The 14468-nt window shown below is 35.2% G+C and overlaps 1 protein-coding gene across 5 annotated transcripts in view; it reads right to left on the bottom strand.

Annotated features, from left to right (window-relative positions):
• The window catches only part of HGF (hepatocyte growth factor), a 90798-nt gene that overhangs the window by 48879 nt on the left and 27451 nt on the right, over positions 1 to 14468 (bottom strand). The window contains exon 8 of one of the 5 annotated variants that reach the window (XM_044245912.1): positions 14212 to 14307. The exons of the other annotated variants lie outside the window; for them this stretch is intronic. Within the exon in view, the coding sequence (XP_044101847.1) occupies positions 14297 to 14307 (11 nt within the window). The 3' untranslated portion in view covers positions 14212 to 14296. Of the gene's footprint in view, positions 1 to 14211; positions 14308 to 14468 lie in introns of those variants that run through there. 5 annotated transcript variants of the gene reach the window in all.

Below are 14468 nucleotides of genomic sequence, written 5' to 3' on the forward strand. Positions count from 1 at the left end.
AGCACTTAAATTTCCTAGATCTATCCACTCATTGATTAATATTAGATGTAAAATCTTTCTATCTATTAATGTTTTTCAAATGTGTTTTTTAATCACTTTTCTTACTTTAGAAATTGAAAAACATCTATTAAGTAATATAGTGACCACATAGGGAGATTAAAAGGTGCTATGCTGGGGCATCTGGGTGGCTCAGTCACTTAAACATCTTCCTTTGGCTCAGATCACAATTCCAGGGTCCTGGGATGGAGCCCCATGTCAGGTTTCCTGGTCAGCGAGAAGTCTCCTTCTCCCTCTGCCCCTTCCCCTGCTCATGTTCCCTCTCTACTTCTCTCTCAAATAAATAGATAAAATCTTTTAAGAAACTTAAAAAAATAAATAAAAAGCACTATGCTATATGTTTGGCCATAAAAAAGGAAGAAAGGGAAAATTTGACTAGAGAACAGATTTTTTTAAATCAATTTATCATTATTACCATCCCCATCCCAATTTTCTTTTCATTCAAACACTAAAATAGTATATTTTTGGAAAAATTCCTTAAAGGCATTTTACTTCCGTGTGGCACTATAACTAATATGTGCTAAATAGACAATATTTCTTTTTGCATTTTAAGGTTACTTACTTATTTATTTATTTGCGAGAGAGTGTGCTTGGGGCAGGGTGGGGGAGAAGGGACAGAGTGGGAAGCAGGCTCCCTGCTGAGCAATGAGTCTGATGTGGGACTTGATTCCAGGACCTTGGGTTCATGGCCTTAGATGAAGGCAGATGCTTAACTGATTGAGCCACCCAGGTGTCCCCAGACAGTATTTCTGAAATGACTCTACAGTTAATCCTAATGAGTTTGTTTAAAAACATATAAAAGTTGGTAATGGTATTATCCATGATTTTCTTCCAGTATAATAAATATATTCTAAGCTGGTGTCTTAATTTTTTAATCAATTTTTTAGTATTAAAAGAAATCAGCCGTTCCTATGCAGAATTATCTCCTGTTTTTTTTTCCTAGTTCAAATACAATTCCTACCACATTTCATACAGATCAAAAAATCTCCATAACAAAGTAAGAAAAAGTACAAAATTAAAATTTTACTACAACTTGGACTTTCTCTTTACTCTTTAATGTTTATCCAAACAAAATGTAACTGAAAACTTTCTGGAGCAACTAAAATTCATACACTTTCTCAAAACATACATAAAAATATTTATGATTCAATAGAGTAAAGTCAATGTAAACTCCCCAGTTACCTTTACACTCTAAATGGTCATTAAAGATGTCCCTGGATAAAACTCAAACTGACATACTCTAATACAATTTAGGATTTGAATAAATGCCTTTGATTCATCCATTCTGGAATTATATGTATCATTTCCCAAAAGAAGTCAGAATTAGACATGCCTTCAGAGGCTAGGGATGTCTATAAAAGTGTTCCATATTTAGGTAGGGTTATGGACATTGGGGAGGGTATGTGCTTTGGGGTAAATTGGAAGGGGAGATGAACCATGAGAGACTATGGACTCTGAAAAACAATCTGAGGGGTTTGAAGTGGCGGGGGGGGGTGGGAGGTTGGGGTACCAGGTGGTGGGTATTATAGAGGGCACAGCTTGCATGGAGCACTGGGTGTGGTGAAAAAATAATGAATACTGTTTTTCTGAAAATAAATAAATTGGGAAAAAAAAGTGTTCCATATTTAATAGTGTAAGTTCATTTTAAATGGATCCTCAATTTCATTTAAATGTATTTCTTTCTGGAGCGCATAGCTGGCTCAGTTAATTTTCATTCAGGTCGTGATCTTATGGTCATGGAATTGAGCCCCACGTGGGACTCCCCACTCATGTGCAGTGGGGAGTCTTCTTGAGATTCTCTCTCCCTCTCCCTTTGCCCCTCCCTTTGCTCACATGTGCTCTCTTTCTAAAATAGATAGATAAATCTTTAAAACTAATGGATGAATGATTAATAAATTAATTAATACATAAATACATACATACATAAATTTCTTACAAATAACTACTCTTTATGGGACTTAATGTTTTATTTCATTCAATTCCATGCAAACTAAGTGGAACCTAAGTTTGGAGTTATTCTATGAAACAGTGAAAAAGAAGGAAGATTAATTAATGACCATGTCAACCACTGGAATATGTTGTATAAACGGACTTCCATATGTTGCCCTTAAAATAACTTTTCTTCAGTTCCATTTAAAATATATTTTTATCTTATATATCTACTGCAGGCAATGAAAATTTGGCCCAGAAATACCCTAAATTAAAAGGAACTTCAAATGGAGATAAGCAAAATGTCCGGAGAGTGATCCCAAAGTGGTCATTGACAGTTGATTTCTGAGAGTTAATATATACTGATATTGGTAACATATCAATTCAGCAAGAACAAAATTTATTGGCCTGAAGAAATGACTTGTATGAAAAACTTAGTGCTAGTTAATCAAGTTCTTTATTATTTTAATATTTAAGTTCTTAGATGAGGGGCTTCTGAGTGGTCCAATTCCTTAAACATCTGCCTTCGGCTTAGGTCATGATCCCAGAGTACTTGGATCAAGTCCCACAGCCTTTCCCTCTTCCCTTTGTCCCTCCCCCTGCTCATGCTCTCTCTCTCTCTCTCTCTCTCTCAAATAAATACTTAAAATCTGTTGAAAAATAAAATAAAGTTCTTAAATGAAACAGAAAGTAAGATAGATTATAAGGGTCCTCAGGAACTATATTTTATCAAAACAAATGCCACCAAGCTACTATATTTCTGATGGTTTAAGTTAACTGTTAAATGATGTGAAGATACTGGGTGTATGTGGAGGGGAGCATCTTTAAAGGGTGATAACTTTAAAACAGTTAAGAGATCAAACTTGTACTGACCTATTTCATATCTAGTTACATAACTATAATGTAAAAAAGACAAAAACAAATGTCTTCAGCAACATATCAATTCATTACCTTAACATTTTAAGAAGTAAAGTTTTTATTCCCCCACTTCTTGGGCACAAGTTCCTGGGAAGCAAACTGAGTTAGGATTTAGAACCCAAACAAAGGGAGGAAGGTCAGAGTTATGGCAGCCAGAACAAAAGTACTTTAGTTAATCTTCTTAGGGACTACTTTTCTGTCTTGGGTACTTCTACTGTCTCACTTTCCTGTGTATTTGTGTGCATTTGGTTTTATATGTTTATTACTGACATATTTTTCTAAACTATTACTGTGACATTGTGAACATATAATCTAAAAACCCAGTCTTTGTGAGTTTCAGGGTCAATCAGGACAGCCTTTGGTTAGATGTGGGTCCATCACATCTCACTGAGAACACAGCTAGAGGCTGAGCCCATGAAAGATTAACATGTTCTGCTCCTTGGATACCACAATGTCAATTTAAGATTAAAAATCAGATATGATTTCTAGAATTGTTTTTATACAAGAGTAATTGGATTTACAAAGTATTTTTTCATAAATATTTTTATTAAAGCAATATTTTATAGAAATAACCCATGATAATTAAAATTTGAAACACAGAGCCTTAAGCTCAAAACAATTTAATTGCATTTTTAAAAATAAAAGGACAGATAATAAACAAATATTATCATAATTCATTAAGAAATCAATACTTAGGAAATTCGGTGAGTAATCACATGTTCATCAGAAAATTTGAAGAGGAATCATAAAATTTTAAGGCTAGTAGAAATGAACATTTTCCTAATTTGAGGTAGAAGTTTTCAAAGTTTAGGAGTATCTGTGAAAAGTAATATCTATATTACTAAGTAATATCTATATTATAAAACCCTATGTAAAAAAAAACTTGAATAAAAATATTGAGGAAAATATTTCACTATTGATTCATCCACTAAAATTCCAGTGTGAAGTTCAGAGACCTACCTGTTGATACTAACTTTGCACCTCAACTGCAGAGGTCCCTAACAAGTTTTAATTAAAGATTTTTTCACTGCAATCATAAAATCATCATTTGGACAATTTTGTTGAACAATTTTTTCTTGAATTTCATTAATATAATTTAAAATCTTTGATATAAATTTAGGAATCACTAAATATTCACTTAAAGACAGTGTAAGTTAAAATGAGTAAATAAAAACACAAGCTTGGATTTGTTTTAAATAATTGGATTATTTAACAGATTCTAATCTTTTGGTGGAAACTTGAACCTTTTGAAATTATAGAAATTACACAATAAAAAGAATTACTGCACATTAATAAAAATAGAGCATAGTACAGAAAAAATAGAACTTTTTATTAGACCTTGCTATAGACTGAATGCTTGTGTCTCCCCCAAATTCATACCTTGAAATCCTGTTACTGGACAAGAGTAATTGAATTAATGTGATGGTATTAGTATGTAGGGCTTTTGATGGGTGATTAGATTATGAAGGCAGATTGTTCATGAATGGGATCAGTGCATGTATAAAAGAGATACCACAGAACTCTCTCACCCTTCTACCATATGAGGAATCTCCTGGAACCTTGGTCTTTGATTTCTCAGCCCTCAGAACTCTCAGAAATAAGTATCTATTGTTTAGAAGCCACCTGGTCCTTGGTGTTCTGTTACGCAGCCCAAGACAGGCCTCAACAAAATATTTAAAAAATCTAATTAGTAATATTCTTTTTTAACTTTTGTTTTAATAAGCATCCATAACTTTGAAATATATAACCTCAAACCACTTGATGTTTTAATTCATTGGAAATATTCCTTATGATTTTAACTATGAACTAGCAGTACTGAGATAATATTTTTCATTAACTAAAAAGTGCCTTCTGACGTTAGCATGTCTGTATTTATCCCATTTGACACTCAGCTCCTAGAAGTGACCTCATAAACAAAAACTACATGATTTCTGGTGGCAATTATAGAATAAAATGAAAAACTTCATTATATTATTTGAATATATTATCTGATGAGGACCATGTGAATGATTTTTCATAGACCATTTACCTGTGATGCAAATGTTTCAACTCTGTTCCCTACATAGGTAGTTCATACTCAAACAAGATGAATTATTCTTGAATTGCCATAAAATAGACTCCTTTATCTGTCCTACTGTATAAATAACAAAACTTGGTGCAAAAACAAAACAAATGTTTCATACCAATCGATTTGGGAAAAACTATTAAATATGGGGGAAAGCTATCCCTTTGGATTTAAAACTTTAACATGGGACCTAAATAAGAGAAGATTTTGAAGTGTCTAGTGCCAAGAAAAGTGTTAAAGAAGCACAGGAACATCCCTAAATATCAGCGGACATTGATCAAGTTTAGCCAAAGCAACATGTGTATCTTGTGTATCTTCATATCATGTGTATCTTCATATACACAAACATTTTTGCAAGTATGTCTACCAGGCACACCAAAAATACTAGAAACACAAATATGAGAGTTCCTCACAAATAAAACATTTGTTCGAGGCTGTCAGTAGTGGCTACCCTTTAGAGCAAGTACAAAAATAGTTATATGATCCTTAGTGGCCTATGAATGAAGAAATGTTTTTCTTTGATGATTGACACAAAATGTTCTATTTGAAAATGCTTTACAAAGAACATGTGCTAATGGACAGTTTTCACTGTCCTTTCACAACATAATCAAATACCATGGGTGCCTCTTGGAACATTCATTTCACTTCATTGGTATGGATGTGTAATGGTGATTGCTGTAATATCTGGTCAGGAATTTCAAAGTTTGAATAGATTTTTTTAAAGAATAAAGATGAACTGTTATGTAATCTTTTAGATGAACATCTTGCCACTCAACCAAAAAACCTCTAGAACAAGATGACTAAAAATAAATATGATCCATTTTCTCAGTGAAAGTCTAGCCAAATTTTTGCTGAGATACCACACAGCTCTGATGGAGGTCTGAGAAAGGCAACTGGAGAATATGAGTGCACGTGTATGTTACAGAGAGCCATGCCCAAAGCTCATAACCTCTACATGAACGATTAGTAAATCCTTGCAGTTACAGTCCCTTCCCCCCCCCCCAAATTCTAAATTTCCCCGTGGCGGTATACTATTGCTGTTCTTTTGCCTATAGCTAACAGCAAGTTGTTCCATAGGCCATTGGACAAATACCTGATTATTCCTTGGAACACTTCAGTCCAACCTAATCTATTCCCACTTCAGCTGCTGAAGAGCAACTGAAACATAGGGTTTACTTTAGGATGATCCCTGGAGACTAATTACAGTGTGTAAAGCTATTCTCCCGTCAACGGACTTGTGCTTTTTGTTCCACAAATGGCAAGATCAGGTTCAATGAAAATTTAAAGAGCTTCTTGTTTTAAAATTGACATGGGAAAGTAGTATAAAGACCTCCAAAGTACAATCCTCAAATTGATTGTACATTTGCTTTCCATGTGAACCTAGAATTCCTATCTGAAACTTTTCCCTGGAAGCCTTTTCTGGTAGAAAATGCTCAAGAGACAAGACTTTGATGAAAGGCCTTCAATTCTATACTCTTATTTCTTAGAAGATGACTTGAAAAAGACCTCCAAGTATAAGATCTGTCCCTTGAGAAAGGGTATTGATGTTGTTTTTTCCTGACTCGGAATCAATGAGATTCTATGTCTATGAATCTCTTCTAGCCTTGGATGAAATAATAAAATACAGAGAAATATAGGCTTTCTTTAAGAAAGAAAATAATTAGCTAAAATTATTTTCCCAACATGTAAACACACAAGGATACATATTCTCTTAAAATGACACCAATGTACATTGGTTACTGGAAAGAAGGATTCTTTTATTTATTACCAGTGGCAACATGCCTATTTTAGTCTGCTTGGACCACCATAACAAAATACTATAGATGAGGTGGCTTAAACAATAGAAATGTACTTCTCACAATTCTGGAGGCTGGGAAGACCAAAATCAAGGTACCAGCCAATTTGGGTTCTAGTGAGAGCTGTCTTCCTGGCTAGCAGATGGTCACCTTCTTGCCATATGCTCATATAGAGAAAAGAGAGAGATCTCTCTCTTACTCTAAGGCTACTCATCCCAGCAAATTAGCATCCCACATTTATGACCTCATTTAACCTTAATTACCTCCTAAAAACCCTATCTCCAAATATAGTCACATTGGGGATTTAAGGCTTAAATTATGAATTTGTGGTGGAGGGGTGTTGCATGGTTCAGTCTATAACAATAGTTTGAATAGAAAGATATAAAAAATCTGCCTTGGCCACATTTCTGAAATGAAGAGTTGTCTTATGGGTATAAAGTTTCAGTTGTTCAAGATGAATAAATTCTAGAGAACTAGTCATTTCTACAACATAGTACCTATAGTTAACAATACTATATCATATACTAAAAAGATATCAAGAATAGATCTCAGGTTAAGTGTTCTTACACATACTTAAAAAGTGGGCTCCAGGCAGGAGGAAACTTTTGGAAGTGACTATTATGTTTATTACCTTGATTTTGGAGATGGTTTCATGGATATACAGCCATGTTCAAACCCATCAAATTGTATACAATGAATATGTTGAGGTTATATCAACTACACCACAGTAAGTTGTTAAAAAAATTAACGAAATGATTTTGGGCACTTATGTATCTAGAACTTAAAAGGAAAAGAGAAGAAAGAGGAAGAGAAAAATAAGGTAAAACATGATGAAACTTGTCTATTTTTTTGGTAAAGAAAATGCCATTGAGACAACCAGCAACAAATGAACAAAAGTAGCTCAGGGAAGCATGAAACCTTAGGATGAGTTGAGGATATAGGAAGAAACCTTCCTGGGTAGTAATGTCTAAGAAAAGCTAAGTTGTCATATGAAAGAAAATCTAGAACCATAGAAAAAATTCCAGGAGATGCGCTCGTGCACACATGCACACATGCATGCACGTGCGCACACACACAGAGAGAGATGAAAAGCTATCACCGTGTAGAAATAACATTCATTCATTCAACAAATCCCTGTCATGTCCAAGGCAATGTGCTGACACAAAAAAGAGACATGATCTTTGCTCCGTTGGAACTTAGAAATTTTGATAGACCTATTAATCAAATAATTTCAAAATCAAAGGTAAGGACCTGACTCTGAGAAGTACTTAGAAGAAGAGGTTTATGGTGGTATAAACATATAATAAGGAATTTGACAAGTCAGAGAAGTCAAATGAAAAAATGATAACTGAAGAGATCATAACTGAGTTGAAATTTGAACAATGAGTAGCTGTCAACTGGGTGGGGAAGGACGAAAAAAATTTTCAAGGCAGAGGAGATGACAGGGGTAAAGGAACTGCAAATGAGAATATGGAAAAAATGAAGTACAGGAAGTAAGCTATTCTGGCTGGAATAGACAGGAATACTATACAATGGTATTATAGAAGGTGGGAGATATGGGTAGGGAACTAAAAAATGGCTTTGTCTTTGTTCAAAGGGTATTTTGTTTTTGTAAGGTTGAAGTAAATCATTGAAGCATTTTTTACTTGGGTGTGTGTGTGTGTGGTGTGGTGTATTAAGGATACAAAATGATATACTCAGATTTTTTATATCATTCTGTTTGTAGTGTGAAGAAGGGATTAAAGGAAAAAAAAACAAGTAAATATGGATCCAGCTCCTTTCAGAAGGCCATTTAAATATTCAAGACAAAAATAACACTCTCTTAGATAAAGGAGACAGCATGGGAGTGATGGCCAGATTTGAGAGGTACAGACAAGAGAAACTGACAAGTCTTAGTGATGGACCTAATGTGAAGAGTAAAGGAAAGAGCATGTCTAGGATTATTCTAGGTTTTTGGATTTTAAATGTAATCGTGGTATCAGTCATACAAATGAGGGCTGAAAAGCAGATTAGACCATCCTACAAGATAAAGGAAGAATATCAAGAACAGGTGATAGATGATGAAAATCTCCAACTGGGTGGTGAGAAGTAGAAAACAATTGGAGCAGCCAACAGGTATATGAGAGTTAATGTATATTCTTTTTTTTGTTGAGTTAATACATATTCTAATGGAACCACAGCTTATTTTTCTGAAAAACATAGTTATTTTTCATTTTAAATATGTTGTATTTATTAGCATCCAATTAGATTAGTATTTTAATGAATTAATATTTTAATTTCCAATATTATAAATATTGATTCATATAGTTCAATACATGATTTTGGGTTCTCAATAATGGTAGAGTGTAAAAATATCTTCAGTCCAAGAAGTTTGGGAACAAATAATTTAAATAATCAATTAGATTTTCTATGTCGTATCAAACAAAAGACAGATTTTCAATTTCCAGAGAACTATTTTCACTTCAGAAAAATATAGTTACTCCCAACAAATATTATATCTCTTTGAAAAGTAGTGAACTAATCTATGGAACAAACTATTATTCAGAATACAAAGTGATTATAGAGGAAAATCAGTACTTCATTCAGGGGCTATACAGGACTCCCAATCTTGTTATATATTTGTAATGTCTTAAAATTCCAAATACCTGGAAATGATTAAAAATTTTATAGCGAGGTAGACCCACATATGGATGGTGCAGAGCAAAGGTCACTCTGTGCAGCACATGTGAAATATGGTCGTAGAAATTTTAAGGGAGAAGATCCATAAAGACACCCCTGCCCATTAGCTCCTTCAGGCCAACATCTCAGAGTTCCATTTCATCCAGTTCTGCTCACTCAACTGAGATGTTGTCGGGATAACTTGGTGAAATGACTCCCTCTATGAGACTCAGTGAGCCTACCTCAACATGGAGATGAGAGACTTGACCCAAAATTCTGAATCAGGTGACACTGACCCCTGAAACGATCAATTGCCTTCTACATGCTCCTGTTGCCTGAGGAAGAAGCCTGGTAGAGGAGGAAAAAGACAGAATAGGAGCCAGAAATAGGATGACATTCAGGGCTGGGGCACAAAATTCTCTCAGGAGCAATGGGAATGCCTGGACCCTGCTCAGAGGGCCTTGTACAGCGATGTTGCAGAACAAACAGTAGGAACCTGGTCTCTCTGGGTGAGGATAACTAGCTTACAGATGACAGGATCTACCCTTGAGTATATACATTTTCCCTCTGTGCCTCTAGGGAGCCCCTACACTGATTGACTGAGATAGAAACCTTACTGACTCAGAAATAGAAAGCTGCTTAATGCAGCATCTGGACTTGAAACTTGCCCCTTCTTCAGATGACCAACTTACTTCATTCCACATGAGGGGTGGCTCCTGATCTTAAGCATGCTGAAACCTTATGAAAACTATAACATATCCAATTCCCTCTTTTCTACCCCTGTGCTTTTGATTGAGTAATTCTTAGAAGAGAACTGGGTATATGCATATTATATTATTCTGGATGCATTCAGAAGGAGGCAATCTGTTCATAAAATTTTGAAACCGCTTTTCAGCTTTCTTGAGTATAACTGTCAAATAAAATTGTAATATGTTTTTAAAAAGGTACACAGCCAGAATATTCGTGAGCGGTTGCCATTTGGGTAAAAACTGCCTACCGTATGGGGGGTAACTGAGAAGGCCAGTCCTAGAACACTGAGGCCCACATTCACTTTCAGGGATGTACTCACTAATTATAGGACTAAAAGGTTGGAAACAAAGTGACAGGAACAAATTTGTGGTTCATTCAGCTATTTAACAAATGAAAGGAACAGAACAAAGTATTCAAAACCTCTACTCTGAAAGGGTTCTGAATATGCCCATGTCAAGGCTATATCAGCTTTTACTTTACTAGTTAGAACCAATGCTCTGAAATTCAAATTTTATATAAAACTTGGAGTGTTTTGTTCACTTCTATATCCCCAGAATCTAGAAAATGGTTTCAGGTATAAGAGCTAGACAGTAAATATGTATTGAATAAACCCTATGGAAAAGGGGTCACCGATCTTTCTTGTGTTTTCTGTGTGCTCCCTGGAATCGCTGCTCTGCAAAGGTTTTGGCTGCCACTATGTACTTCGGATTTTGCATGAGCTTCAGAAGAGACTGAACTTAGATGTGGTCTTAGCACAGACATCAAGCACATACACTTCAACATAAGAAGGACTAAACTTTACCTTTCTCCTCAAACTTACGTGTCTCTTAAATATGCATCATCTATCTAATAACTTAAAAAATATTTGACTTTCCTCTTTCCCTACCTTCACATTCAACTTGTCATCATATATTGGACACCCAAGTTCTTCAGTATTGTTCACATCCTTCCTCACCTTGTTATTCTCACTGCTTGTTGCATTAATTCGCATGACTGAATCAATGCAGCCTTTTCAAATCAGCTCTTCTCAGACCCACCTGCCTCCTTTCTTAGCCTCTCCACACCAGTTACTGGAAATATATAGTAATTCTTCTGGTTCAGTGGTCTTTAGCTGGTATTGGTATTTTTGGTTTTGCTTTTGTTTTTTTGTTCCTGTTACTAAAAGAATTTTTTTTAAGTATCTATGTTCTCTCACATGGTTTTAAGTTGACATCTACATTTTGATGGCTGCAAAAGATGTGATTTCTAGCATATGTTAACTACTGACATGTTGAAACCAAAAATTTTATATCACACTTTTATATGTGTGAATGGACTCTAAATCCTGGAGTGATTTGATACCTGTTCCTGGATAAGTGTACATTATCAAGCTCTTTTTCTCCTTGAATCATTTTTTTTTCCATTCTACTTTACTCATGGAATGTTATTTGAATTTAATGTATTTTATGCTGGAGAGACTTATTCTTCACCCTATCATACTTTTCTGAAAGGCTTTTATATTTCAAAATTATTTATTTACATTTCTTGTGACCACAGAATTCCAAGAGATAAATACAAATATACACCACACACGCATATACACACACACACATATATATTCTGGATAGAGTTATGTAACAACACTGCATAAATGATAAGCGGCATGAATATATAGTATTTTCAAAGGTCTCTTGGTTGAGTGTCACCAAGGTTTTTAGGACAGTGCACCACAATAAAATTCAGGAAGGATGGGAAGTTTGCCTTTGTTCAGTAGGAAATAAAGGGAAATTGTGAATGGGAAGGAAGGATTTTGAACTTGACTAACTCCTTAGTAACACATGCACTTCAAGCAGAAGATTTGGGGCAAGAATTCATACGGAAGTAAAAGAGCTAGAATTTGAACCTCTAAGTTGTTCATGCCCACAGACCCTGAGGAGAGACTTCGTGTTCCCCTGACTATCTGGATACCAATTTGGAGACTTCTGTATTAGCTTATGCCATACATCGAAAGTGAAGAGATTTTGCAGATGTAAGTAGAGTCCCTAATAAGCTGACTTTAACTTAATTAAAGGGAGTTTGCCATGGATGGTCCTGACCTAATCAGGCGAGCTCTTTAAAAAAGGATGTAGAAGTCAGAGGCTCAAACTAGCAGAAAACTATGCTGTTGGCCTTGAAGAACTAAACTTCCCTATTGTGGAGAAAGTCATGTAGTAGGAAGTATCAGACAGTCTTTAGGAGCTGAGGACCTCAGCACTGCAACCCAAGAAACTGAATTCTGCCAACAACCAGTGAACTTGGAATGGGATGCTGAGTCTTAAATGAGACAGTGTGGCAGGCACCTGGGTCATGGCCCTGTAAAGTCCTATGCAGAGAACCCACCTGAGTTATGCCTGAACTTTTGACCCCTAGATATTATGACATAATAAATAAGCATTGTTTTAAGCCACTAAGTTTTTGGTAATTTGTTATACAGTGATAGAAAACTGTTACACAGTTAAAACCGTCACCAAATGTCTTGGTGTTGCCTCATAGGCTGTACTGTAAATGTAGACCAAAATATTTGGAAGCATATTCATAAAACATTATATCATAGGCTTTCCAGAATTGCAGAATGTCAACTTTAATTCATTTGAATAAAAATGTAGTCTCCATATATGATTTTACAAACTAAAAGCCTGTTGTAATGAAATATTTCTAAAATATTCCCAATGTTTAAAACATTATTTTGTTCTTAACTGTATAGGTTTGGCTTACAAATTCTACCATCCTTTCCTTAGAATTAACATCCTATAAACATCATCCTCTGTTTAGCAAAGTCATCTGAATCACTGCACGTTAGCTGCATAACTAGCCAACTCTTCTTTGGACAAAAAAGAGAAAGAAATATATCTAGTAGTGAGGAAGTGTCATACTTATTTTATTTCTTTTCTCTCACAACATCTTCTAAAATAACCAAATACTGATTGGTAAATGAATGGAAGGACAACAGTGAATGTGCGGGTGAGTATGCATGTGAACGTGTGTGTATCTGTGTGTGTATTTATACGGATCTTATTCCAGAGACAATTTATAAAAGTATAAGAGTACCTAAAACACACACACATATACACACCCAGAATGGAAGGGAAACATGGATTATAGTACCTAAGTAGTCTATAAAAATGGAAAGCTTAACAAGATTTTAAAAGTCAGCGAGTGAAAAAAATAATGAATACTGTTTTTCTGAAAATAAATAAATTGGAAAAAAAAAAAAAGTCAGCGAGTGGAACCGATCCGATCTATACGGAGAAACACTGTCACAGGAGTCCTCTTTTATTTTAAGGGACCAAACAGATGATTCAGTTTCCTTGGAACATTGTGTTCACATCCAGAGCCTACCAGATTCTGCAGTTACTTCACATATGCTAGACACATCCTCTTTTTATGGGCTTTATTTGAGTTGTCCAAAACATTTCCTTTTATTAGCAGGTCTAAGTGGGGAGAGATTTACTTTGGCACTATCACAGTGTGGATAATATTGAATTAAGTTTGTTCAAAGGAATATCTCCATCAGGCTGTACTAGGAAAATAGGCAAATGCCTATCCCTACCCTCAGAACTGTCCACTTATCATTTAGGCTGCTGGTACCTGATCTTATGTAGGTTATTTGTCTTTATATATCCATATATATGCATATCTTTATATTATCAAGCCAATTTATAATGTAATTATACCTTGCTAAACTCATGTGATTCTACTGGTCTTAAAGTACTTCAGGATCCAGCTGAAAAAATAAGACTTGTACTCATAGAAATAAAAGCATGGCCAAATCTAATTATCCAGAATTATTTCAAAGAGTAAAAATGTGTATGTTAACCATGGAGGAGAGGACCAAGTATACAGATTTAAAAAGCTACCACAAAGCAAGTGAGGACAGAAGGTTTTATCAGAAATTCAGGAGTGTTGAGTAAAGGCCTGTACATAGAAAACAACCATAGCGCAGATAGAAGACAGGTTGGAACAACACAGGCTGTGGACAAGGCAGACAGAGAGGTGGGGTCAGCAACTAGAGATTAAGGATGTCTGTGAGAATCTTCCAGTAGACTTCTTAGTCTTCCTTGCAACTCTGCCATTCACCAAAAGAGGTTCACCATCACTTGACAGCTCATGTTATGTCTGGGGAGGAACAGTATGGAAAGGATACCAGATTGGAAAGTAAAAATCTAAGGTCCTTGCTTTTATGGCCCTAATGACATTAGGATACTGCACATAATCCCTGATCTTTTTCTCCCTCAGTGGGTTTTTTTTTTTTTAATAACATGAGAATGTTTAGGCCT

The sequence above is a fragment of the Neovison vison genome, chromosome 4 (assembly GCF_020171115.1).
Source record: "Neovison vison isolate M4711 chromosome 4, ASM_NN_V1, whole genome shotgun sequence".
NCBI lineage: Eukaryota > Metazoa > Chordata > Mammalia > Carnivora > Mustelidae > Neogale > Neogale vison.